Source organism: Aquila chrysaetos, chromosome 17 (assembly GCF_900496995.4).
Source record: "Aquila chrysaetos chrysaetos chromosome 17, bAquChr1.4, whole genome shotgun sequence".
NCBI lineage: Eukaryota > Metazoa > Chordata > Aves > Accipitriformes > Accipitridae > Aquila > Aquila chrysaetos.
In genome coordinates this window covers 5,375,222-5,398,596 of record NC_044020.1, presented here as the reverse complement: position 1 = coordinate 5,398,596, position 23,375 = coordinate 5,375,222, and the positions used below count along the sequence as shown (strand labels likewise).

The 23,375-nt window shown below is 41.3% G+C and overlaps 1 protein-coding gene across 8 annotated transcripts; it reads left to right on the top strand.

Moving 5' to 3' along the window:
• The first annotated feature begins 5,727 nt into the window (after positions 1-5,727).
• TCP11L2 (t-complex 11 like 2) lies at positions 5,728-22,783 on the top strand. 8 transcript variants are annotated; one of them, XM_030040912.2, is made up of 13 exons: positions 5,728-6,063; positions 7,658-7,749; positions 8,900-9,030; positions 11,021-11,188; positions 11,339-11,417; positions 12,468-12,606; positions 13,575-13,695; positions 14,413-14,633; positions 15,592-15,728; positions 16,780-16,967; positions 18,370-18,551; positions 19,289-19,461; positions 20,052-22,783. In XM_030040912.2, the coding sequence occupies exons 4-13, from the start codon at positions 11,063-11,065 to the stop codon at positions 20,294-20,296; spliced, it is 1,611 nt and encodes a 536-aa protein (XP_029896772.1). In that variant the 5' UTR covers positions 5,728-6,063; positions 7,658-7,749; positions 8,900-9,030; positions 11,021-11,062; the 3' UTR covers positions 20,297-22,783. The 8 variants fall into 8 exon arrangements, with proteins under 8 accessions (XP_029896772.1, XP_029896774.1, XP_029896771.1 ...); XM_030040914.2 differs by lacking the exon at positions 7,658-7,749 and having other exon boundaries at positions 12,471-12,606; XM_030040911.2 differs by lacking the exon at positions 7,658-7,749.
• Positions 22,784-23,375: the final 592 nt, after the last annotated feature.

The window sequence follows — 23,375 nt, the reverse complement described above, 5'->3', positions numbered from 1 at the left end:
TAAAGCTGTTGCCACGTGCACAGTGCAAGGCCAAGGTGTGTTACTGCATCTGATTTTTGTGACTATGGGTTACAATGCTGGAAGCGAGTCCTAATTTTGACAAGAAAGGACTGGGGCATATTTTCTTTTAACCTCAACAAGCACATTGCAGGCAACACCAATACCAACTTTTTCATATACTAGCTGATGGAGTACATTGCACTTGTATTTGCTTGGCCTTCTTCAGTTCTTGAGGCCCCTGTGCTGATGTCCTGCTCACTGCTCCCTTTCAAATTGGAAGCAAGACTTACTCTCCTGTCCAGAAACTCTGTTTCATGAGTTGCCTGGAGATTCAAAGCCAGATGCAGATTGGAAGTTGCTATTTCAGAGTTAGTAGAAGAGAGCTTGCAATCAGATGCAGTCTGCATGTTGCTGGCAGCTTCCATGTGGCACTTGGACCCAGGATTCTGGACCTAGGACAGCATTGTAACAAGTCCAATGTGACAGAGCCTGTACTGGAGAATCCTAAAAATAAAAACATGCTAAAAAATCTTCTCCACTGCTTCGTCCCCACACTTACCCCATTTCAGACAGAAATAGAATAGAATAGAACAGAACAGAACAGAATAGTTCCAGTTGGAAAGGACCTACAATAATCATCTAGTCCAACTGCCTGACCAATGAGGCTACTCAGATTCTAACACCTCCATCCTCCTATCTGATAGACACGCTGAGTAGCTAGGGTATCAGGATGGGCTGTCAAGTATTTTTGAAAACTAGGATCATGCAAAGCAATAATGGATTTAGACCTGGGCTAAAAGCAAACAACTGCTAGACAACCAGTAGTAATGGTGGTAGTTTCAAAATGATTTGTTGTTTGGTTTTTGAAGAACAACACAATGAAAAGTTCTTGGCAGTTGGTTTCTCCCTCAGACATGTTACTACTCTTCTGTATTTTAATGTGTATCTTTCTATCTAAAGCTAACTTTTTAAAAGTCTGTATTCATGTTTGTATCTGTTAATATTTGCCTGTATTAAAGCTCTGTGTGGGATGAAAGAAAATTCTGTTCAAGACACAGAGTCAATGAATGAAAATAATGCTTTAAAGCTCTACTGGGGCTTCTGGGCAAAGATCTTACACATGTAGCTTCAGTGTCTCTAAGTCAAAAAAATGTTAGTAGCAACAAGCTCTTTCCAGTTCTACACCTAGGCTGCTGAACTGCCAGTGCAAATTTGATGTATTTCCTTCTTGTGCTTTTATGTTATACTGAAATGCATTGCTTGCCAAAAGTCATTCCATGAGTGGAAGTTCATTATATTAATGTGTAAGCCATAACTCATTGCAAGATAAAAGCTTGACGTGGTAATGTATCTGTTTCTCTATTTGATTACAGCAAGAAATCCGATCCAGTTTTGTCTTGGAAGACATTTTCTATTCTTGGTCTTTCCTTTGATTCCTAGTAGATTCTTTTTCTTTTTTTTTTTTTAATAAATTTTAGGTTGAGTATTCTTCAGAGGCAGTGACTCTTAAACCTAGGCAGGATCACAGGCCCCGATTTCAGCCCAGCAAATCCAGTTCCATTCAATACTTCTGCCAAGTTTTAGGATAAACTGAACTGTTTGGTCTGTACATGGTGTTCTAGTCAGTAACTACTAGCATGGGTGATAGAAGGAGAACTTATAGTTGATTGTCTCAGGCATTTTGTCAGCACAATTCTGTCAAATGCACAGACTTGAGGCCAAAAGTCACTAGCTGAAGAGGATGCTGGAGTGACTGCAGGTTATGGACAGAACAACAGAACTTGGTTGCCCTGACCCTAACAAGTAGTGGAGAGCTTGCACGGAGTCAGGAGGTTGTCTTAAATACATCCTAGAGGTGGCTGGAGCTGATACGGGGTGGGGCTTGCACTGAAATGGGTGGGGAACCCTCAGAATACTCTGTCCTCCTCAACACCGTGGGAGTAGAAATCTTCAGCAGTAAAAAAAGCACCCTGGGAAGGCCAGAATAGCAGAGTTTCCACAGTGAACATCTAGCCACAGCCTTAGCTGTCTTACTTTATGATAAGGGGGATCTCAGATTTCTATTTAGGAAGGGTCTAGAAAGGCCAGGATTTGTAGCAGTACCCTAAGATGCAGCATTTTAGCTCTGAAGCTGTTTATTTCAGAGAGTTTACCGTAAGAACTGAGCCATATGGATGTTACCAGAGACAATAATCAAGCGGATCATCAATGTTAAGCATCAAGGGATGTAAATCTGTTTCAGGTAGTAAGGCAGCATAGGTAACTGTCATACCATTTCTCCTTCTCCAGCTTGGCAGTGACAAGGAAAATGTTAGTGATGTACTAGCTAAGGCTTTTTCTCACCAAGGAACCAATAGAAACTATTTCTGACCAAGAATACCACTCTACAAACAGCTTCTCATTGTATTTGACACAGTGGGTCAAACTCTTTATTTCTTATGTACAGAAAGACCACAAGTGCTGAGAGGAGTGTGCATTAGGAATTTGCTGAGGTGGTAAAGTAGCTAGACACTGCGGACTAGTGTGGTTGGAGAGTTGACTGATGTACCATTTTCTCTGAGAAGTTTCAATATTCTGTTTTGCCTGCCTTGTAGACTTTTTGTCTCACCCTTGAGCCTATTATCAAATCGGGGCCTGATGGTCTCAGTCAACCCAGAGTCTTAACATCCATCTGTTAGTGCTAAAGCCAGTCTGCCCGGCTCAGTTATTAGGATTAGGGCAAAATATCTTGTGACTTCAAGTTATGTTCTCAACTTAGTCGTCATGGGCCCTGGTGTAAATAGTAACATGCCTTGCCCTTTTCCCTCTCCTCCCACTCTAACCGTCAGTTAGGCACATACTGGGACATTTCTGACCTGCGGGGCCAAATGCAGCTGCATGTCTTACCCACTTCGTAGCTGCGTTGCTGTTTGCTGGATAAAGCAGTGCATTAATTGTAGGCTTTATTGTCTTTGCCAGTTTTACTGGTAACAGTAAGGAAAGGTTATGAACTAACTTGCTGCAAAGGCTGAGCACAAACTAGTCCTTCATTTCAATTAACAGTGCTTCACTGTAGTGAAAGACCAAGAATTAAGGCCAACTTGAGACACTAGTCAAAATTCCAAATTTGTATCTTGTTGTGGTTTAACCCCAGCTGGCAACTAAGCACCACACAGCCACTTGCTCACTCCCCACAGCAGGATGGGGGAGAGAATCAGAAGGGTAAAAGTGAGAAAACTTGTGGGTTGAGATAAAAACAGTTTAATAATTGAAATAAAATAAAATAATAATAAATTGTAATGAAAAGGAAAATAACAAAGAGGGAGAAATAAAACCCAAGACAGACAAGCAATGCAAATGAAAACAATTGCTCACCACCAACTGACCGATGCCCAGCCAGTCCCCAAGCCATGCCCCCCCCCCCCCCCCGCCAACCTCCCCCCTAGTTTTATTGCTGAGCACGATGTCATATGGTGTGGAATATCCCTTGGGTCAGTCGGGGTCAGCTGTCCCGGCTGTGTCCCCTCCCGACTCCTTGTGCCCCCCCAGCCTGCTCGCTGGTGGGGTGGGGTGAGAAGCAGAAAAGGCCTTGGCTCTGTGTAAGCACTGCTCAGCAGGAACAAAAACATCCCTGTGTTATCAACACTGTTTCCAGCACAAATCCAAAACATAGCCACATACTAGCTACTATGAAGAAAATCAACTCGATCCCAGCCAAAACCAACACATACCTGCATGTCCTATATAAGACACAAAGACATTGATCTTAATTGAGCAGAACAAATTTAAAGGCTGTACAATTATTTTCCTGGATGACATTGCAGAAGACACATACAACAAGAAATGAGTGATGTTTCTCTGTGGAGAAAATCTCCACAGTAGATAATCTACTTCAAGATCCAGATAATGGCCTATAGCTTCAGTGCCTCTGGATCAGGAAGGAATTGAAACCAAAAATGAGGTTAAGTTCTGAGTACTGCAGTTTCTAACTTATTCTTGGCCTTTGGACTGGAATCTTGAAGCATGTCTTTGGTGCCTCAGCTATATGTACAGATGCACATTTGAGATTACAACAGATAGATAGAGCGAGCTAGATACTTAAGAATGGGCTCCAAAACAGCTGGCATGCTGTGGGAGAAGGGCACTGCTACAGCTGAAAAAAAAAAAGTTGTTTTAAAGCCATCCCTTTCTGGAATTCCATCTCTTACTCTGTGATGTAGGTTGAGACCCTGAGATACTTTTTCCTTTAAAGTTGATCTTTCATATAAATATTTAGAAGCTAGTTTATTTGGTGAGGCTGGGGCATCCCTTTCCCTCCCTGTGCAAGCTAGGCCACTGAGCACCACAGGTTTCCACAATTGCCGGTCCACACAGACAGCACACCAAGTGGACCCTGAGTCACTGGCCCTGATGTTTGCTGCAAGTACTCTTTGTGCAGTTTTAGATGATATAGCTGGTTAATTAATAAAAGGCGTCAGCAGCCATCACAGCAAAGACCAGAACTCAGGTTTCCGCCATCTTTCAGATGGCATTTAAGCCAATATGGGTGGAAAAAATAATAATAAATAACGTCCTTGGAAGTGAGAAGTCCTGTACAAGGCAGTCCATCTGTACACCATCAGTCAGTCTTCTCCAAAGCTCTTTTGAGCTTCTCTCAGATTGTCGTTACCATGTGACATGCACAAACTGGGGCAAAGTAGTGCAAACACAGTTATTTAAAACATCGTCTTCTTTATGGAAGCTATCGGATTAGACTGTTGGACTTAATCCCATTTAATGTCTTTAAAGGCTGGGCTCAGAGCGGCAGGGCTGACAGGTGCTCTGCATCGCTGGGAGCAAGCACTCCCACTCGAGAAGGGCACTTGGCACTTGGCGTAGCTGAACTCCGTTCCCAGCTTTGAGCCCTTGCTTTTATAGCAGAGGCTATATTATAATAGGACCTACAACGGGCATTGGTCTATGTGAATACAACATCTATCCCATATAGTTCGTCATGCAAGCTAAAGATGACATAATGATTTGCAGGAAGGGGAGCTCTGTTTCTTCATGATGAACGAGGCTTGGTTTAGTTACCTCCTGCCTCAGAGATGACTGCCAGTGTTTTGCCGTCCGCGCTTCCTGGTGAGTGAGGCAATGGTGGCACGTAGCTCCTGTGACAGGAAGAGACGATGACCCTGACAGGTACTGCTGGCCCAAGGGGTGTGTGAAGCTGGCCGGTGCAATGGGGTCAGTACAGCAATAAGCAAAGCATTTATAATAATAGTGCTGTACTGCTTCATGCTGCGTTCCTCAAGGGGCGCTCAGCAGGCCTCCTAACACCACAGCCACGAGCACGGCGGGTGACTAAACCCGCCACGGTCCTGAGTGGCTCCCCTGAGGCTAAGATGGCGGGGGAGTGGCAGTGGGGGGGCCAAGATGGCGGAGGGGAGGGAGGGCCTCACCCCTCCGTCGAGAGACTAAGGAAACCAGGGCAGGAAGGCTCGTGGGGGCATATTTAAAGCTTCCCTGGCAGCGCAGTGAACAGAGACGGGCAAATACGCCCTGAGGTACCGCCACTTCCCCCAACGAGAACGGCCGCTTTCGCCTTTTCCCCCCTCCGCCAGCTTCTGTGGGGCCGGTGTGTCACCACATCCCCTGAGGAGGCTCCGGGGCGGGGCTAACGCGCAGACCCCGCCCCTTCCCCAGCGCGGGGCGGGGTCGGTCCGGATCGACGCTACTCTTCCGTAAACACCACCCAGCCCTTCCCCCGGCCTTCTCCCCCGGGCAGGGCCCATTCAGCGCGGGGGAGTCCGCGGAAGCGTCTTCCTTTGTCATTTCGTATTTCTCCCCGCTTAGAGCTGGGACCCGGGAAGAATGAGGAGACACGAACTGTTTCTGCGGGGATAGGCGCAAGTTGACCCAAATCCCTCGGGCTAACTCGCTGTTGGCAGGCAGGAAAATGTTACGGGCTCCCCCGTCACCAGCAGAGATGGACGCGCCCAAGGAAGACACTAATAGTCCGGGCTGGGTCTATAAATCCGGGGGGGCTGGTTAAAGCCCCGGCGAGCGCCGCGCAGGAGGGTGAGCCGCTGTTGCCGGGCTGCGGTGAGTGACCGGAGTGAGCAGGGGCAGGGCTGCAGCTGTGCCGTTCGACGGCGATACCCTACGGCACGTACAGGCCATGAGCTGCGGGGTGAGGCCGGGTCAGAGCCGGCCCGGGGGCTGCTGCCTTCCCGGGGAGGAGGGGAAGAGTGGCGGGCTGGCGCTCCGCTCTGGTTTGCTGTCCCGGTGGGGCTCCCGCTGCAGCCGGAGGGTTTCGCAGCCACTGCTCTGGGTCTGTAGTGCACCCCTTGTCCCGTGTCTTTTGGGCTGTCGCCGTCCCTTAACGCCCGGTGTCCGCCAGGACGATCCGTCCCGACGGGCACAGCCGCGGCGGTCCTCCCCCGCCGCAGCCCCGCTGCGGCAGCGCAGAGCAAGGGCACCCCGGCTCCCTCCCCGGGGCATGCGGGGTCGGGACACTTGGAAGCGGGCAGCCTTCCCCGGGGCTGGCAGGGAGAGGGTTCCCCCTTCTCTTCTCCTCCTCCCTTCCTCCCCCCGGGCCTGTCCTTGGAAACGCTGTTTGTTTTGGTCGGCGAGTGCCAAGCTCATGCCTCTGGTAACTGTTAAAAACATGGGGCCGGGGGAGGAGACAAGGCAGCGAAACAGATGGAGGAAGAGGAGGAGCGGCCGGCGGCGGGGCCGCTCTCCCCGCGCCCCGCTGAGGGGAGCCGCCGGGCGAGGAGGGCGGGAAAAGCCGCCTCCCCTCAGCGGGGTTGCGGCCCCTCGTCGCGGCCCGGGGCGGTCGCGTTGCCTTAGCGCCTGAGGTGAGGGTAGCTCCCGTCCGCGCACAGACCTTGGGGGACACGTACTCATCTCGCTCTTGTGTATTTTTAAGCCTTCGTCAAGAGAAGTCCGTGTGTAGAGGGAAGAGCTGCGGAACGAGGAAGCTAAAGGAGAGCCATGTCGGCTATAAGTCACAGGGAACAGAGGCAGCGCGGGAGGCGCGGGGCAAGGGGTGCGCGGCAGTCGGCTAAATGTCAAAAATGAGGCATGAGGGAATTCTGTAACTCTTAACAGAGGCTCTTTTCTGCTCCTGTGCCGCGAGTGCTGGCAAAGGTGGAGTCAGTGAAAGGGAAACTCGAGTCCAAACGAGATTCAGTCGGTGCCAGCTTGAAGATAGTAAGAATGTAAGCCTAAGAGAATAAACAAAGTTAAGGTATTCGTAGTGGTAAAACTGGACAGGGCAGTTAAAAGGTGTGCATGGATGGAGGGGCTTACTGGAACAAAGCAGGGCTGTGGAAAAACTCTTCTTGAAGATGGTATCTGAAGGAAAAAAAAACCCTTCCAAACCATCTTTTTTTTTTCTGCAGGTGCTTCATAAAATAACTTCTAAAGGAAGCCTTCAGGAATAAAAGGCATGTTTGTGTTCTCTAAAACTAATCTGATCTTGCAATCTTGATCAGTTCTAAGTGAATGATCGGGTTGGGTGATGTGACCGTATAAAAGCAAGATGCCTTTAGGCATCTACAGTGTTGCATTCAGTACATTGTTACTAAAAAGAATAATCCAAAACTGTCTAAATAGCAGCAGAAACCATGACAATATGGTTCTTAAATTAACTGGAATCTTGGGGTTTGTATGTTTAGAAGATATTTTTTAGCTCGGTGTCCCATTTAGAGTTTATCCTTAAAAAAACTGCAGAATAGTACTGATCAGAAGAAAGCAAACAGTGTAATGAAGCCTACTGTGAAGGTATCCAACCTAATATAAAAGTAAACATCAGATTTCTTTTAATGCAGGAAGAGCAAAGCAGGTTGTAACCACAGGCTGACCCTTTAATAGAATAGGTAGGATATTAACTGTGTATTAAAACAACAGCCTAATATGTAATACCTAATGAACAACTCAAAAAATAAGAAGATGGTATTGTCTATTCAAGATGGTGAGTTACAAAGAGATCTTGAAAGGCTAAAGGGCTTCTGAAATATTTTTACTTCAGAATTATATTAATCTAAACTTACAATTACATGTGAACTTGGTCCTTAGTAATTTATGAGAAGCTCTATGCTGTCTACAAAAGCATAAGGAAAAGCAGCTCTTCCAGTCTATGCTACAAAGAAAGGATTAACTTGGTTGTTTATTGTTGTAACTAATTAGAAAAGCCTTTTTTTGGTTTGTGCTTCCCTTTGATATGCTCAGTGAGTGTACTTTTCTCTAAGCCTTTTAGCTGTCAGGCAGCATATTTAAAAACTGTAGATAGCGTGTCCGGATTCTGCTTGTGTATTCACGTATGTTTACTTTGATGTGCTTGCTGCCTTGTTTATCTTCTAAACTTAGAATTTAGCAATAATGTTCTGAATCTGCAGAATATACCCGTTCTTCCATACCATTCCGTTTGAGGCATCCTACTAGGAAATACATATACTGTGGCAAAGATTGCAGTGTTTTTTCAGTGTATCGTCTCCTGTTGTATTGTTGAAAATTCTTATTTAAATTAAGCCTTCTGAAGCACTCTACTGACAAGTCTGCTATCTGTACGTGTGCATGTATGGTAGGAATAGGTGTGGTCTCAGTACATCAAAATATGTCATGGGCCTCTGAAATGCAGGTATTTGTTGCTGAAAGATCCTGGACTAGTATGTAAAGACTTAATGTATATAGAAATTAAAATTCTACCGTAATGATTTGGTCTTGGGAATCAAGATTGGGGTACAAAATGGCAATGCTGACTTGCCTCCATGGCTGGTTTAGTACTTCTGTGAGGAGCACCTTGCAAATCTGAATATTTATTAGAATTATACTGACAGTTAAGAGGAAGTTATTGAAATGATGATGTGTAAATTGTGTGAGAATTTGGGGGGTTTTAATGTAATTTAATTTCTTCCATGTTCTTAACACCTAGACTCAAGCAGCGGACACATCTTGAAGCGCTCATACTAGGCAAGTGATTTACAAGATCTTTTGGGTCAGTGCGCTGCTAACAACGTTAATCAGTTCTTTCAATGGACCACATGCAACATTAACCTTTCAGAGGTTAGTTATATATAAATAAAGGGGTTTTAGACATGATTAAAGCCTGGAAATATGTTGTTCTGATGCTGATCCAGAAACAATAGCGGGAGTGTAATACAAGCTTTGCAGGCTCTGTAGGATTACTGTATTTAAGTGAGCGGTTCCACATCAAGAACCTGGAGCACATTCTACAGTTAGGTTACTCATCACAACTAGTTTCTAGTCAGTGCTAGCTTTGAGATCTGTAACACTGATCTTAATCAAAGAAGTAGTTTTAGTCTCTTGTGTAACATTAACTAGTGACTCATTTCTAATTGTAACTTAAACAAATACAATTTCCAGGTAAAAAATATCTCAGCCTCCTGGTTTTCTAGGTTGTCTTGCAGCTCTCAGTCTTGTTTAGTCAATACTATTTTAAATACCTGCTTCTTTTCAGTTGCTTATTAGAAATTATAAAATTGCTGCTCTAATAAGAGTTACGATGTTAAGGATCACAACTAATGCTTTAAGTCTTGAACCCGTGACCTCTATGTCCTGATCAAAAGTCTTGCTTACTGGCTTCTCCAGTAAGGTAATAAACTATTGGCTGTGCTCTTGCTGATGTGATTAATTCTTTTCACAAAACCCAGCATAAAACATTACATAAATAATGTAATCTCCCTCTTGGGAGAGGAGGAGGAGTAAATATACACTTAACAAATGTTAATCATCTCAATGAACAGGGGAGTACTCATCAGTGTAATACCTCATCAAGTTATAAAGGCTTATACAGGATGAGCTGGTACCCAAGAAATCAAATGCTCGAAGCTGTAACTAGGCACTAGCATAAAGAAATCTTCATTCTTATTCCCTTTTGTCTCTCTTGACCCCACAATATGTTGATTCACATAAGTACACACAAAGATCATCCTTTTGCTGCCAAAAGTGGCTTTTTCAAAGTTCAACAGTTGCCAAGTGTAGTATTCCTTGCCTGCCGAAGTTGATGCAATTTAATCATAAATGAAGTTTTATTACTTAAATTTGCTGATGGAAAGCATTGTTGGCTATGTCTTTTCATAAAGTCTGCTACAGAATGCTTCGTGGCCATAATCAAAGATGGACAGCTACTTTTGGTATCTGGGCCAAATTCCTTTGGTGGTAAATATGGCTGAATTCCAGTTTCTCATTTTAATATGATTATGAACATATTTTTCACTTCCTGTCATACAACTATTAATCATCTCTATCGCACTATGCAGCTGTCCAAATTCTCTGCAGTTGCAGCTTATCTGCCTGGGAGGCAGTTTCTTTATGTAGACAGAAGCACTGTGAAGCATGACACTTCTCAGTGTGATTTGTCCTGTATGCTGAATGTAATGTTAGAGGCTCAGAGTTACCATTTGACTTAAAACAGAAAACCCATCCACCCTCACCCCTAGGAGGAGTATTTTTTGGGTCTATGCCATTGTCGATCTGATTCCGAGTAAAGACCCACCTAAAGCAGCAGGCCAGACTTTCAGCTACACCCTGTCAGAAATGTAGTTTTCTCAATTATTTGGCTATTCTCCCCCAGCACTTCTGTGTTTGCTTAAGAGTTGTTACACTCAGTGCAGTCTGTTTGTGGAAGGAAGCTAATTGCTAAACATCACTTGTTGGTGAAGTCAGGTGGGGGATGGTAACATCATGAGGTGCCTTTATGGATGTTGAGAACTTCCAAAATTCTGACAATAAGCAACTTTAGGGGTTACTGTGGGTAGTCTTATTTTTAAATATAACCAATTTACAGACTGTCTCCAACATAACCATTAAGGAATGAAACAGCAGAAGGTACAAAACTTTCTTGCAGAACAGGTGTAGTTTGTTAATAACTATGATTTGCATGTCAAGCTAGATCCTTTCTGTAACACCTTTTTAAGAAAGGCAGCTATTGTTCTTCATTCACAATATAATGATCGGTATCTGACTTTTGAGAAACAAATGAGCAAGAAAATAGTGAGTGCTTGTTTTACAGGAAGTGTATTTGTCTTTCGAGGTTGTTTACTGTAGCAGCTGAAGTGAATCAGAATGCCTCTCAATGATGACCAGAACAGTGACTCAGATTCTTCACGCCTCTCTGAAAGCACAGCTTCTTCTAGCGACTCTGAATATTCAAGACAGAGCTTTAACAGTGATTCTTCAAGCAAACCCAGTTCCCCAGCGTGTAAGCCTACTTCAACCTTACCTGCATTGTGCATAAACAGATAAGGCTAACTTATCTTTCTTTTTGCTGTCATGGGTAGAACCTGGGATTCTGAATCTCTCTTTAAGAGTATTAAGAGAAAGGCATGACTTTTTCTCTGTTGTGAAGCAGTGCGTCTCCTTGTGTGTGGAACGCCACCAGCAGCTGTATCCATGGGGGTCTCCCTGGGCACTCCTTCCCTTCAGAAACTGTAAGAAAAGTGTGCCACCGTGGACATCCTAATCTTGAGCTAATCTTGATGTTGGTAGCAATCTCCCACTCAACCAGATACAGCTTTGTGCAAAGGGTGGGTTTCTTCTGTTTGCTCCATGCACTTAAAAATTAAATCTGTAACTTACAGATTTATAGTATTTACATCAAGTTACATGAAATTAATCTCAAATTCACATTTTCTCTTTCATAAATATTAGGATCAAACAGAAAACACACGTTTGCACAAGGAAGGTATTTTGAGTAATGACAAATAAAACCTTGGTTAAGATGTGCTTCATGTTCACATCTGTAAGCATTCTCAGACCATGCATACTTTTTAGTGTCTATGTAAGTGAAGTCTTACATTAAAACAAGCTTGTTAGCAGAGCTGCAATTGGCAGCTGGCTCTTTGTCTTTCTTTCTTACCAGTCTTCAAAGGCTTAATTCCAAATACTAAATTAAATGACAGAATTTGGGTGTTTAGAAACCTTGGGAATTTACCCTTGCTTTCCAGTGTAGAGTTTCTGTTATGTTGTTAATACTTATTTGTAAAAAGGGAGTGTAACTTATGGTGCATCTGCTATGGAATACAAGTGGGGGGTTCTCAAGTCAGTAACTTCAGAACCTTCTCTACAGGCAGTAAAACCACAATATAGCCATTGTGTGCTCGGAATTATAATGGCCATCTGGTATCTGTTATTGCCCATGCTTTTGGTCTGGTGGATCTTACAGAACAGTCAATAGGAAATGTGTGGAATGCAAGATGCTGTTTAAAGGAAAAAAAAAGATACCTTAGTTACGATGCAGAAATATGAAATTGCTCCTCAAAACGTTATGAGGCTTGTGTGGTATTACCCCCCCACCCCTGATAAGCTGGGAGTTCCCTGAGATGGTGTTTTAAGAAGATATAAAGACCTGGTAATCCTAGGTTGTTTCTTCTGGAGTACTAGAGTCCAATTAGCAAGCAGTAAAATTTCTAAATTTTAGTATTTTCAACTGCACTTATCAACTATAGGTATTTGTCTTGAATTGATCTTGTTTGTTCCAGCAGCAAGCCCTCCCAAGACTGCTATTACATTTGATGAACTGATGGCAGCTGCAAGAAATCTGACAGACTTGACTCTAGCTCATGAAATTGCTGTAAATGCAAATTTTTGCATAAAACATGAAGACTTCCCACAGAACAGGTAAGAGCCTGAATTTTGCAAAAAGCAGCACTGGGGCTGGGAAGAGAGAAGTGAATGAAGCAGCAAATTAAAAAACCAACCAAACAAAAAACCCCAACCCAAAACATCTTGGAAGGCTACAGATTTTTATCCTGCACCTCCAGGAGTCACTGTCAAAGCTGTCTTGCTTGAAACAAGGGTTGCAGTCCCTTGTCCCTATCAGCTGAGCTGATACACTGTCCTGGAGTATATTGCTCTGTCTTGAATGTCATGTGGAAGATAGAAGGCTAATGTAATATGAATGCCCGTAGTGAAGATGAGTATCAGTCTCTTCTGTGCAGTTCCAAGCCCTGTGGAAAAGATGAAATGGTGGCCACCTATGCAGTTGTATGTAGCAGCGCATTGGTACCATTAGTGCTAAGAAGACAGAGCTCATCATGAACATAACTCTAATATTAGGCCCAGAAGAGATGCAGAAATACCTGGAGATCCAGAGGAAGTGAGAAGTAACTTCCCTAATGTAGGTAGCTAAAATGTTCTTGCTTACAGACATGTCTATTTTAAAAATGACCCTGGTCTTTACTTTGAGAATACTTAGGTTAAAAAAACCACAGGTTTTTAATTGCTTAAGTCCCTTAACTGATAATTGGTTATATGACAGAATAGTTTTTGGGAAAGCTTAGTACACAACATGCCAGGTTAGGACAATGAATATAAATTCAGTAAGGAAAAGGGAAAGGTAGTATGCCTTTACCTACATCTGAATTGCCAGCACCGCTTTATAAAATACAGGTGTTTTAGGAAAGACTTGTCAGTCTAGACCACATTTGGGAGCTGATGATCCACAGCCCAAGAAAGATACGGTTGCAGGGCACAATAGCTGGTGAGGTGCATGTTTCCAACAAGCAATCAGCCTAATCTAAAACACTTCTACTGAGGATGAAAGCTAGCTGGGAGTCTTTTCTGTATCTAATTGACTTATTCCACAGCTTTGCAGGCACAGTGAAACAAATTGTACACAAGGCATTTTGGGATCATTTGGAATCGGAACTGAATGAAGATCCTCCAGAATACGAACATGCTATCAAGCTCTTTGAGGAAATTAAGGAGGTAATGTTCCTCTTCCCCTGTGCCCCAGTATTTTTTTTGTGTCAGCTTAGGTCTGAGTGTCTCTTACTTCACTGAAGGGTCTGCTAACTCAGTCAAGCCAACACCCTCAAGTTCGTTCTTTCAAGATGAAACTGTGATTATTCAGAACTGCAAATAGGTGTCTTGTAGTATATTTATATTAACTGTGAATATGGCCACGAATGCACAGTGTCACGTCCACTCAGCTTTCATTGCATGACGGCTAGTTACAAGACCTCTCTTTTCTCAAAGCTGAACATCTCTACTAGCATCTTTCTAGCAACATACTGTGAGCTTAGGGCATGAACAGGAGTATAAATGTGACTGTACCTGCCCGTGTAGACTTTGATTGTTGCACACAGACCTTCAGTCCTGGCACAATACTAAGTCTTTCAAAAAATTTAAGTTAGTAAATGTTTGTTTTACAGGGCAGCTTCCCAGTCTTTGGAAGAGTTTCATTGTTGACATGCTTTCTGGCTTGCTGGCTTTGAGCATTTTTGCAGAACTGTGCTGTGATCCTTTTAACAGTCCTTTTTTCCTGCTACCTTAGATAATGTTCAGTCTTAACATGTCTTGTTATAGCTGGTCAGCTAAATACACTTGACGTTAATACTAAAATCTTACTTCAGGGTGTTTAAGTGGTTTGGTTTTTATTGATAAGCTTTTCCTTTTTTTTTTTTTCTCCACATTCTATTTTAGATTCTTCTTTCCTTCCTGACTCCTGGAGCAAACAGGATTCACAATCAAATTTGTGAAGTTCTAGATACAGATCTTATAAGACAGCAGGCAGAACATAATGCTGTTGATATTCATGGGCTAGCTAACTATATCATCAACACTATGGGAAAGTTATGTGCTCCAGTAAGAGACAACGATATAAAACAGTTAAAAGCAACTGACAATATCGTAGAATTACTGAGGTTGGTATTTGGATGTTTTTTAGAGGGAAAAACCTCTTTTCTGAAAGAGTACTAGGTAGTGGAGGAGGGAGGTAAAGTCTTGGAACTCTTAAATTGTCTCAGTTTACATAACACCTGTTTTCAAATTATAGGAAAACTTATTTTTATATAGAAGCACTAAAGGGGAGGAGCTATGATACACTGTGACCAGAATATTCTGGTCACAGTGTATCTTTTTAATGAAATGGGTAAAATGCCTACATCAAACACTGCCAGCTGTGAACATCTAAGGCACTGAACAACAAAATAAAGCACTCTTGCAATAACCTATGTTTCGGAGACTGCTTTTTCAGTCTTGTTCATCCTTACAAAATTTAAGCAGCACATTTGTACTGTTCCTTCTCGAACTGTTTATGGCATGCTTCCTCTAGGAGGCCAAACTTTGGATTTTAAATCTCTTTAGTTAAGATCTTATTACTTGAACTTGAATAAAACATTTGCATAAAAGGCAGAAACCAGTTTACTGCTCCTCAGGTACACTGAAATAGTAGGAGTAAATGGTAGTTGTTCTCCTGTTTTATTGCAGTTTGGATCATATACAGGGACCAAAGCAACTGGGTCAGAAGAGTTGTTTCTCTTGGTGCAATTGGAGTGACTAAAAAATTAAAATCTGTTCATTTAGGCTGAAATGTACCAATTGATATAGTTCTTGAAAACCCTTATCTTTCTGTTACGGGGTCGTAGCATTTAGTGATGCTACATATTTATCCTGTTCTCTGTAATTTACACCAAGCCTTATAAACAATACTCCTTCAGATATCCTGGAAGACAGGTAATATGCCTGTTACACTGAAATACTAATGAAGGAGTTTACTTCTCCTAGAATTGAAATTTAAGTGCTGATATAGGTGTGCCTTGCATGTGCTGGTTAAAATCAGTGGACTATTGTAATTGTTGAATTTTAAACTCCTCCTTTCAGACAAATATTCCGTGTTTTGGACCTGATGAAAGTGGATATGGCTAATTACACAATTCAAAACCTTAGGCCATACCTTCAGCGTAATTTGGTGGACTATGAAAGAACAAAATTTCAGGAAATCCTTGAAGAAACGCCAAGTAGGTATCATGCTATATTTAATTTAAACCTTTCTTTAAATCGTGGACTATTTAAAGATGTGCTCCAAAATCTATCAGTGGCAGGTAATTTGGAGAAAAACTTCAATTTCTTGTCTGGATCTAATGCAAAAATTATTTGCCAAACAAGCTACCAATGGGCAATTGCTTAACTTGCTATGAAGCATGTTTCTCTGTAATCTGGGGTGCTTTCAGACAAATCTCTATTTTCTAAATTGGTTGGTATCTGAAAAACAAACAAACAATGGCTCTTACCATCTCGAAGCAGAAGCCCTATATACTGAAAGATGAGACTTTATCTCTGTTGTACGCAGTGAGTCTGTTTTTAGTCTGAAGTAAACATGTAAAACCAGTTAGTGTGCCTGAAAGCTGGTAAGGGACAGGATTGATTTTTTTTTTTGTTTTTTTGTTTAATAAAGAAAAGGCAGGCTCTGAGGAAAACTTAGGTGATGCAAAGTCAACTTGATCCACTATTACAAGTTTTGTATTATATGGCTAAACAGTGCTCAGGAGAATATATTTTCCAAGAAGAAAAAGTAAACTTACTAACATCTGGAACAGGGGCTTCTAAAATGGGAATCCTGAGCCACTGATTTGGCCTGCAATGTTTATATATGCAGCCTGAGAAAGAACTCCTTAAAAGCATTTCATTTACTGTCAATACAGTTTATCTCCCTTCACCTCCACTTTTCAGTCCTGTGCCCCAACTATTAAGTGGCCTCCCTGAAAAAGGGAAAAAAAATGCTTTGTGAACTTGGACTTTGAAGCTTTTTTACCCCAAAATCTTGGCTGAAGTCTAACAATTTGTTGTTGGGTTTGTACAAGCTAGCTAGAATATTAAGGTGACCAATGGAAGGTGCTCAGTGGAAAAAAGTGAAGGAGAGAATTTACGTGTGTGAAGACTCAGCTGTCCACTATGTTTGTTGAGTCTTCAGAAGTTCAATACTCTTGTCTGTGCACAAATCTTTCCCTCAAGCTAGTGCTCATTTTGATGGGAGCGTGCAGTAAATTTCTGCTGATTTGCAATGCTTAGGTGCCCTGGATCTCACTACAGAATGGATAAAGGAATCAATAGAAGATGAATTGTCATCTATTTCTGATGAATCTTCATCATCCCCTGGTGCTGATAGTAGTTCTAAACCAATTATTAGTCCTACACTGGTGCTAAACAACGGCTACTTGAAACTGTTACAATGGGATTATTGCAAAACAATTCCAGAGGTAAGAATTGTGTTTCAGTGTCTTCAGATCTCTAGCTATATAAAAACATTGGTGTAGTATAATAATCCTGCTACTGATGACAATAGGTGAAGTATTCTCTTGCACTGCTTAAACTTCTGAATAGTAAATTTGGAATTTGGAGAGTATATGCTAGTCTAGTTTCTGAAATAGAGATGGGCAAGTGAACAGCTAGGAAAGACGGATGTAAAGGTTGTTTTCCCTCTATCCAATCATAGCTCACCAGCTCCACCCTAAGAGCAGTCTTGGCCATGGTCAAAGGCTGAGCCTTGTACTGACAGCACTTGGCTGTCTGTATCTTTGAGAGAACTGACTACAGCATCCTGTTTTCCTAAAAGCAGCAGGAATTGGTGGGATCGCTCTTGTGTTAGGAAAGGATCAGTAAAAACTTAAAGCCCTCAAAGTAGATATTCACCCTTTCTCAGTGCATGTAAACTATTGCTTCAAGAATCAGTGTTCAGTTTTTTCCCTCCAACTCCTATTACTGACTGCTGCAACTTTCCGTAAAGCAAATTTGAAATTGGCTGTCAGTCAGGGCTAAAATTAGCATCTACAGTGGGTGCCTTAGCTATACTTATGGTAGCCTGGCAGAGAATTTGCTAAATACATGGGGATGCTTTAGTGCTCTCGGTCAGTGGATGGAAGGGAAACCACCTTATTCTTACCTTCCTTCAAACAGATTTGAATAGGAGTTACACACAGGTATCCTCTGGTGGATCTAGTTTGTCATGCTATGAAATTACTACCAAACAGCTGAATGTTAATGGCCCTGTGCTTCTTAGTGGAGGGATGTGGTTAGGATGAACTCTTTCTAACCTAAAATAAGTCACTCCAGCTACATCTTGCTGTGGGAATTACTTAGATTCTTGGTATGATCAACTGGCTTTTTGCCTGTAGCAGGTTACATATCACTTGCAGAACCTGCTCTGGTGGTTGAACTGGTGGTTGTCAGGCACAGTTGTTCATCACTGTCCATCAGTTACAGATTATGGCATTTTTCAAAGGACAGCTGAATCCAGAAGACTATTCTGTCTGTAACCTTGATCACAACAATGTCCTCCAGATCCCCTGAGCGTTCCACATCACGGGCTGAATTGTTGGTTGCAGATTTGTCAGCAGTGATGAGGAATAAGGTGCAATGTCCTCAACTTCCTTTGCACTGAAGGCATTACCTTTCTTGCTGCCACACACTTACTTCTGGTACTCATACATAGTGCCACTTTGTGCAATACTACATATTCAGGGTACTTCAGCTGCTGTCCCTTCTGACTTTGCATATTTGTGATTGAAAATATTAATGCTTCATGACTACATCCTATATATACCCTTTTACCTGCCTCTCTCCCTCCATATTCCTAAATTAGTATTATTGTTTCAATTCTAGACTCTAATAACAGATGAAGCTCGTCTTCAGGAGTTGAGAGAAAAGCTCAATCAATTAAAAATCATAGCTTGTGTCTGTCTCATAACAAACAATATGGTGGGTGCAGCAATTGTAGATGTGCCTGATTTTGCTGACCAACTGAAAAGGATCTCTGTTCCTCTTCTTGAAGGCATGAACAAGAAGTAAGGCCTTGTTTTTATCACTTTTCATAATTTTTTTTTAACAGGGAGTACCAGATGGATCTGAAAACCTTTGGAAACAATTCAAATATCATAGCCAGTGCTTGTTAATAGTAGGAAGATAACAAATTTTAATAATCTATATTCCCTTTACAGTATAAGTCTGCTGTATGTTAGGCACATGTTTTCAAAGTTATATTTTAATGAAGTCTTAATCTTGATGTTAGTCTACAGAATTTGGGGCGTAGTACTAAAATTCATTCATACACTCCTAATATTGGAGAGCCTGTGGCAATACATTCACTAAATTGTCTTGCCAGTTGCTTCAAACTTGTGGTAGGTAGGTTCTGCTGCCATTTGCACTACAAGCAAGTCTGACAGGATCTGAAAGGTGTCCCATAAAATAGTTTTCCATTCTGCTTTTTCTAATGAAATGCTATGCATGTGGCCCAGGAAAACACCTAAGTATATGAGCAAAATGAACTGGTGTCACTGCTGCACTCTTGAAATGATTTTTCCTGTTTGAATCACAATTGGGTCGTTATTTTAACTTCCATGTGGAGATATGTCCTCTATCTGGAGATGTACATGAATCTCCAAAAGCAGAAGATAACTTTTCTAAACTGTCTCATTACAGAGAGCGGGTTGAAAATAAAAGGGAAAGGAGACAAGTGAGGTCACCTTACAACCTATGCTACAGAAACTGTGAAAGTTAACGCTTTTCTATTTCTTTCTTCCAGAACTTTTGATTTGAAGGAGGCTCTGAATGCTATTGGTGTCCAGATTTGCAGCAAAGTGAACAGGTCTCTAACTGAAAGAGGTCTTCCCACTCTTAATGAAGAAATGCAGAGTAATTTAATGGGTCAAATCGCTCATATTGTTGAGGAGAATAATCCCGTCAGTTCCTTGATTGGTTAGTAAGATAATACATGATTGTCTTATTGTATGTGTCTGTATATAAACTTTAACCCCAGCAAGCTTAATCAGCTGTCTAAATTATTTTTAAACACTTCCTTACTGCAGTAATATACTGGGTCAACTAAGAGTAAGGAAATGTTGTTTACCTATAGATGGTGTTCTTGGTATGCTGCAGAGCATGGTTAGTCATAGCTAGAAATAATTTTAAAAGTGTCTGTACAAACAAGCCTAGATGTGCTAGTATTTTGGAGAAGAATTTGGAAAAATGAGTACTATTCAGTCTCCCTTCTGTCAGTTCTGTGTTTAAACCTAGTGGTTTTTATTTTTCTTTGAGTCTTACTTCACATTAGGTAACGTAACTTGTTGCAGCAGGCTTATGCTGTGTCCACCTCGCAGGAACTAACTTTAAGAAGCTTTCAATATTGTTTCCCACTACAACACGGGATTGGGAAAGAGTAGTTACCTACATTGTTGGATTTTTTTTTTTTTTTTCTTGCTGTGCTGATGTGCAGGGTGCTTACAAAGCAAGTATGGCTTCATCCTGGGTTTACATTTGTTCTGAGCATACTTCATATTCCATTTCAGACAAACGAATCCAGTTCTTCATGAGAAGTTTGCTTGCTCTTCCAAGTTTTCAGAAGTGTATGCCTACTATGCCAGGAGGCCTCTCTGTGATTCAGACGGAGATGGAGTTCATTGGATCTCAGTATGCAAGCATTGTAAACTTTAACAAACAGGTGTATGGACCATTCTATGCAAACATACTTAGAAAACTACTTTTTCCTGAGGCACCAATGGGGAAAGCAGAAACAGAAACACCTACCACTTAAAAACTATGACCTATTTCTGTACCCCTTTTTTACCTTCCAAGACAGTGATCTGACTTCCCCACTAAGAACAGCCCACTCCAGTGACTATTAATGAGAGAGATTTTGTAAAATGTATGCAGATACCTTCTGTAATTCACTGGAAAGAAATTAATTTCTAGGACATATGTATTTTAATAGACTAAATTTGTTTAATGGATTATGTCACTCGTAATAGCCAGTGAATTATTAGTTTTCAAGGCAAGCATCTATTACGATTTGCAGTGGGAAAGAGCTGGCAAAGTACTTACTGTTTTACCACCATTAAAACTTAATGTTATTTTTCAACTTAAATATATTTACATATAGCAATGCAATTATGAGATGACAAAACAATTGTAGATAAAATGTACTATGCTTACATTGTATTTTTGTAGAGCAACATGTAATAAAAGTTATGTTTCTGAAAAGACTTTGAAGGAAAAAAAAGTATAGCATAACTGCTTTTGTAACCAAAACCAGGTTCATACTAGGCCAAGTTCTGGTACTCTTGCAATTACTGGAACTAGAACTTAGCCTTTGCTATGTTAAGGAATGCCAGTATTAGAAGCTGTTGGGAGTATAGCAGTTACAGAAGAAGCATTCACCACTTGAAGCAGGAATCATTCAGAACTTCTCAACTGTAATTGAGATTAATGATAAACACCTAAGAAACATGATGTTGGCAGGGGAGTGGAGTAAATTTCTGTATATAATGTTTATAAACATTTTGTTTATCTAGTGAAGGTCATACAGATCTTAAATCTAATCCCTAATATGTGTATGTACTGATCTTTGATCTTAATGGGTATTAAGTATTTTTAACTTAGGTCTTTCTGACCTTTATTCCCAAAAGCACTTGAGAGTGACCTTACAGAGTACCACAGAGTAACTTCCCCTTTTATATTCTGTTGGATGAGGGCATAAGCTTTTCAAAACATATTCTTGGGTCTGAAAGAAAGAACCCAAATGATTAGTCATTCTTGAAAATGTGATTAGATTCACTTTTGCTGAATCTGTGAGAAATACTGCAGTTTCCTTCAAATTCCTTTGGAATAGGCCCCAATACTTAATTCCCACTTAAGGCAACAGGAATCTTGCATACAGAAAATGAATATTGAAAATTGAGAAATGTGGAAGTAAATTTCTGTAAGTCTACACAGGCTTTATTTTGCATATTTCAGATTACTGGGAAAAGATACTGCTAGAATACATATTATAGACATGTTCTTGTCTTTGAAATTGAATCATAATTTACTTGAAAATGATCTTTTAATATATTACCATATAATAGTCCTTTAAAAATGTCATATATATAAAACTTAATGTGGTACAAGTTATATAGCTTGTTTTTAATATTTTATATTACAAACTATTTTTATGAAGAGACAAAGAATTGCCCGTAAAAGCTTAATGTGTTACACAAACTGTATGTACATTACTATGTCTATCATAAAGGTCTAAAAACCTGGGCATTATTAGCACTGTGGTTTTGTAGTCCATTTTTACAGAATTGTGTACTCTTTTTAGTAAGGGAAATGACTTCAAGTCAGTTGTTCCTCAGTGTCCAAGGACTTTGGTCACATATACATGATAAGAAAAACTTTCTTCAAAATGCCTTTTTAGAAAATAAATTTCTCTAGTGCACTTCTGCTTTATCCCTTGTAAAAACATTGCACAACAGAAAGGTGAATATGTATTTTAAAGGGAACTGTTTCCTGAAGCCTGAAAAACCTGAGAGAAAGGAACTCTTAGAATATAGTAATTGTGCCACTAGGTAAAACAGGCTTTCTCAGATGAATATGAAATTTTGATCTGCAATTCAAAATCATCAAAAGAATGCATTTCAAAAGCAATTACAGGGAATTAAATCTTAGTGATTTGCTACATCTTTAGAAATACCTAAACTATTTTGAACTTCAGCGAAAAGAGGATTTTATGAACATTTGAACATGATTTATAACATGATTATGAACTTTTTATCATAATACTTTATATGCATTCTATTGTAAAAAAGTATCAAACTATAGATCTTTAATGTACTGGGGAAACTGTCATACTAGTTTTTACCAGTAAATACTCAAAAAAATAAGGATTCATTGGGGTTTTTTGGTGATTTTTAAGGTGACTTGCAAAGGGCATTTTATAGCATGGCCTATGTTTCAAGTGATTGTTTAATGTATCTTAATTTTTATTTAATGTTTCAAACATGGACACTGCATCTGTTTAATGTCATGTGTTGCATGCTGTTTATGCTACCGTGGCTGAAATGTACTTGCCTCTACTCTGAAGTTGTCCTTGTGAAACAAGATGCCATTCTGTAGCAGCTTTCTTTGTTGAAATACAAATATTTGAGGTTTTGTATGCATTAAATTTTGTTTGTGATACCACTGGTGGTGAAAAGTCATTTATGCAAACTTGCTTAAATGTAATGGACTGTTAAATGCTGAAGATAAATGACTGCACTAATAATACGTTGTGACTCTCTTCTTTTTCTGTAACTTCCCAGTTGCAGCTGGAGTGTAGAGTAGTAACTTTAATCCAGCTGCACAAATACCATGCAAAACAGTCACTTGCTGAAATTGAACTCCTTGGAAGAAGGTTGTACTGGGTTTGCAAGCAAGGTTTTGGTATGAAGCTGCTAGAACCTTCTCCCCTATGTCTGATAGAGCCAATGCCAGCTGGCTCCAAGATGGACCTGCCGCTGGCCAAGGCTGAGCCCATCAGTGATAGTGGTAGCACCTCTGGGATAACAGATTTAAGAAGGGGGAAAAAAAAACCTGTGCAACTGCAGCCAGAGAGAGGAGTGAGGAATATGTGAGAGAAAGAACCCTGCAGACCCCCAGGTCAGTGCAGAAGAAGGGAGAGGAGGTGCTCCAGGTGCCGGAGCAGAGATTCCCCCGCAGCCCGTGGGGAAGACCATGGTGAGGCAGGCTGTCCCCCTGCAGCCCAGGGAGGTCCACGGCGGAGCACGTGGGTGCCCGAAGGAGGCCGTGACCGTGTGGGAAGCCCGCGCTGGAGCAGGCTCCTGGCAGGACCTGTGGCCCCGTGGAGAGAGGAGCCC

What these genes read in the sequence shown, in the direction of transcription:
- TCP11L2 (XM_030040913.2), top strand. Translation starts at nt 11,063, where the DNA reads ATGATGACCAGAACAGTGACTCAGATTCTTCACGCCTCTCTGAAAGCA. An exon ending in TCTTTGAGGAAATTAAGGAG is followed by an intron (nt 13,696 to 14,412) that starts GTAATGTTCCTC and finishes ATTCTATTTTAG; the next exon opens with ATTCTTCTTTCCTTCCTGAC. An exon ending in AATATCGTAGAATTACTGAG is followed by an intron (nt 14,634 to 15,591) that starts GTTGGTATTTGG and finishes TCCTCCTTTCAG; the next exon opens with ACAAATATTCCGTGTTTTGG.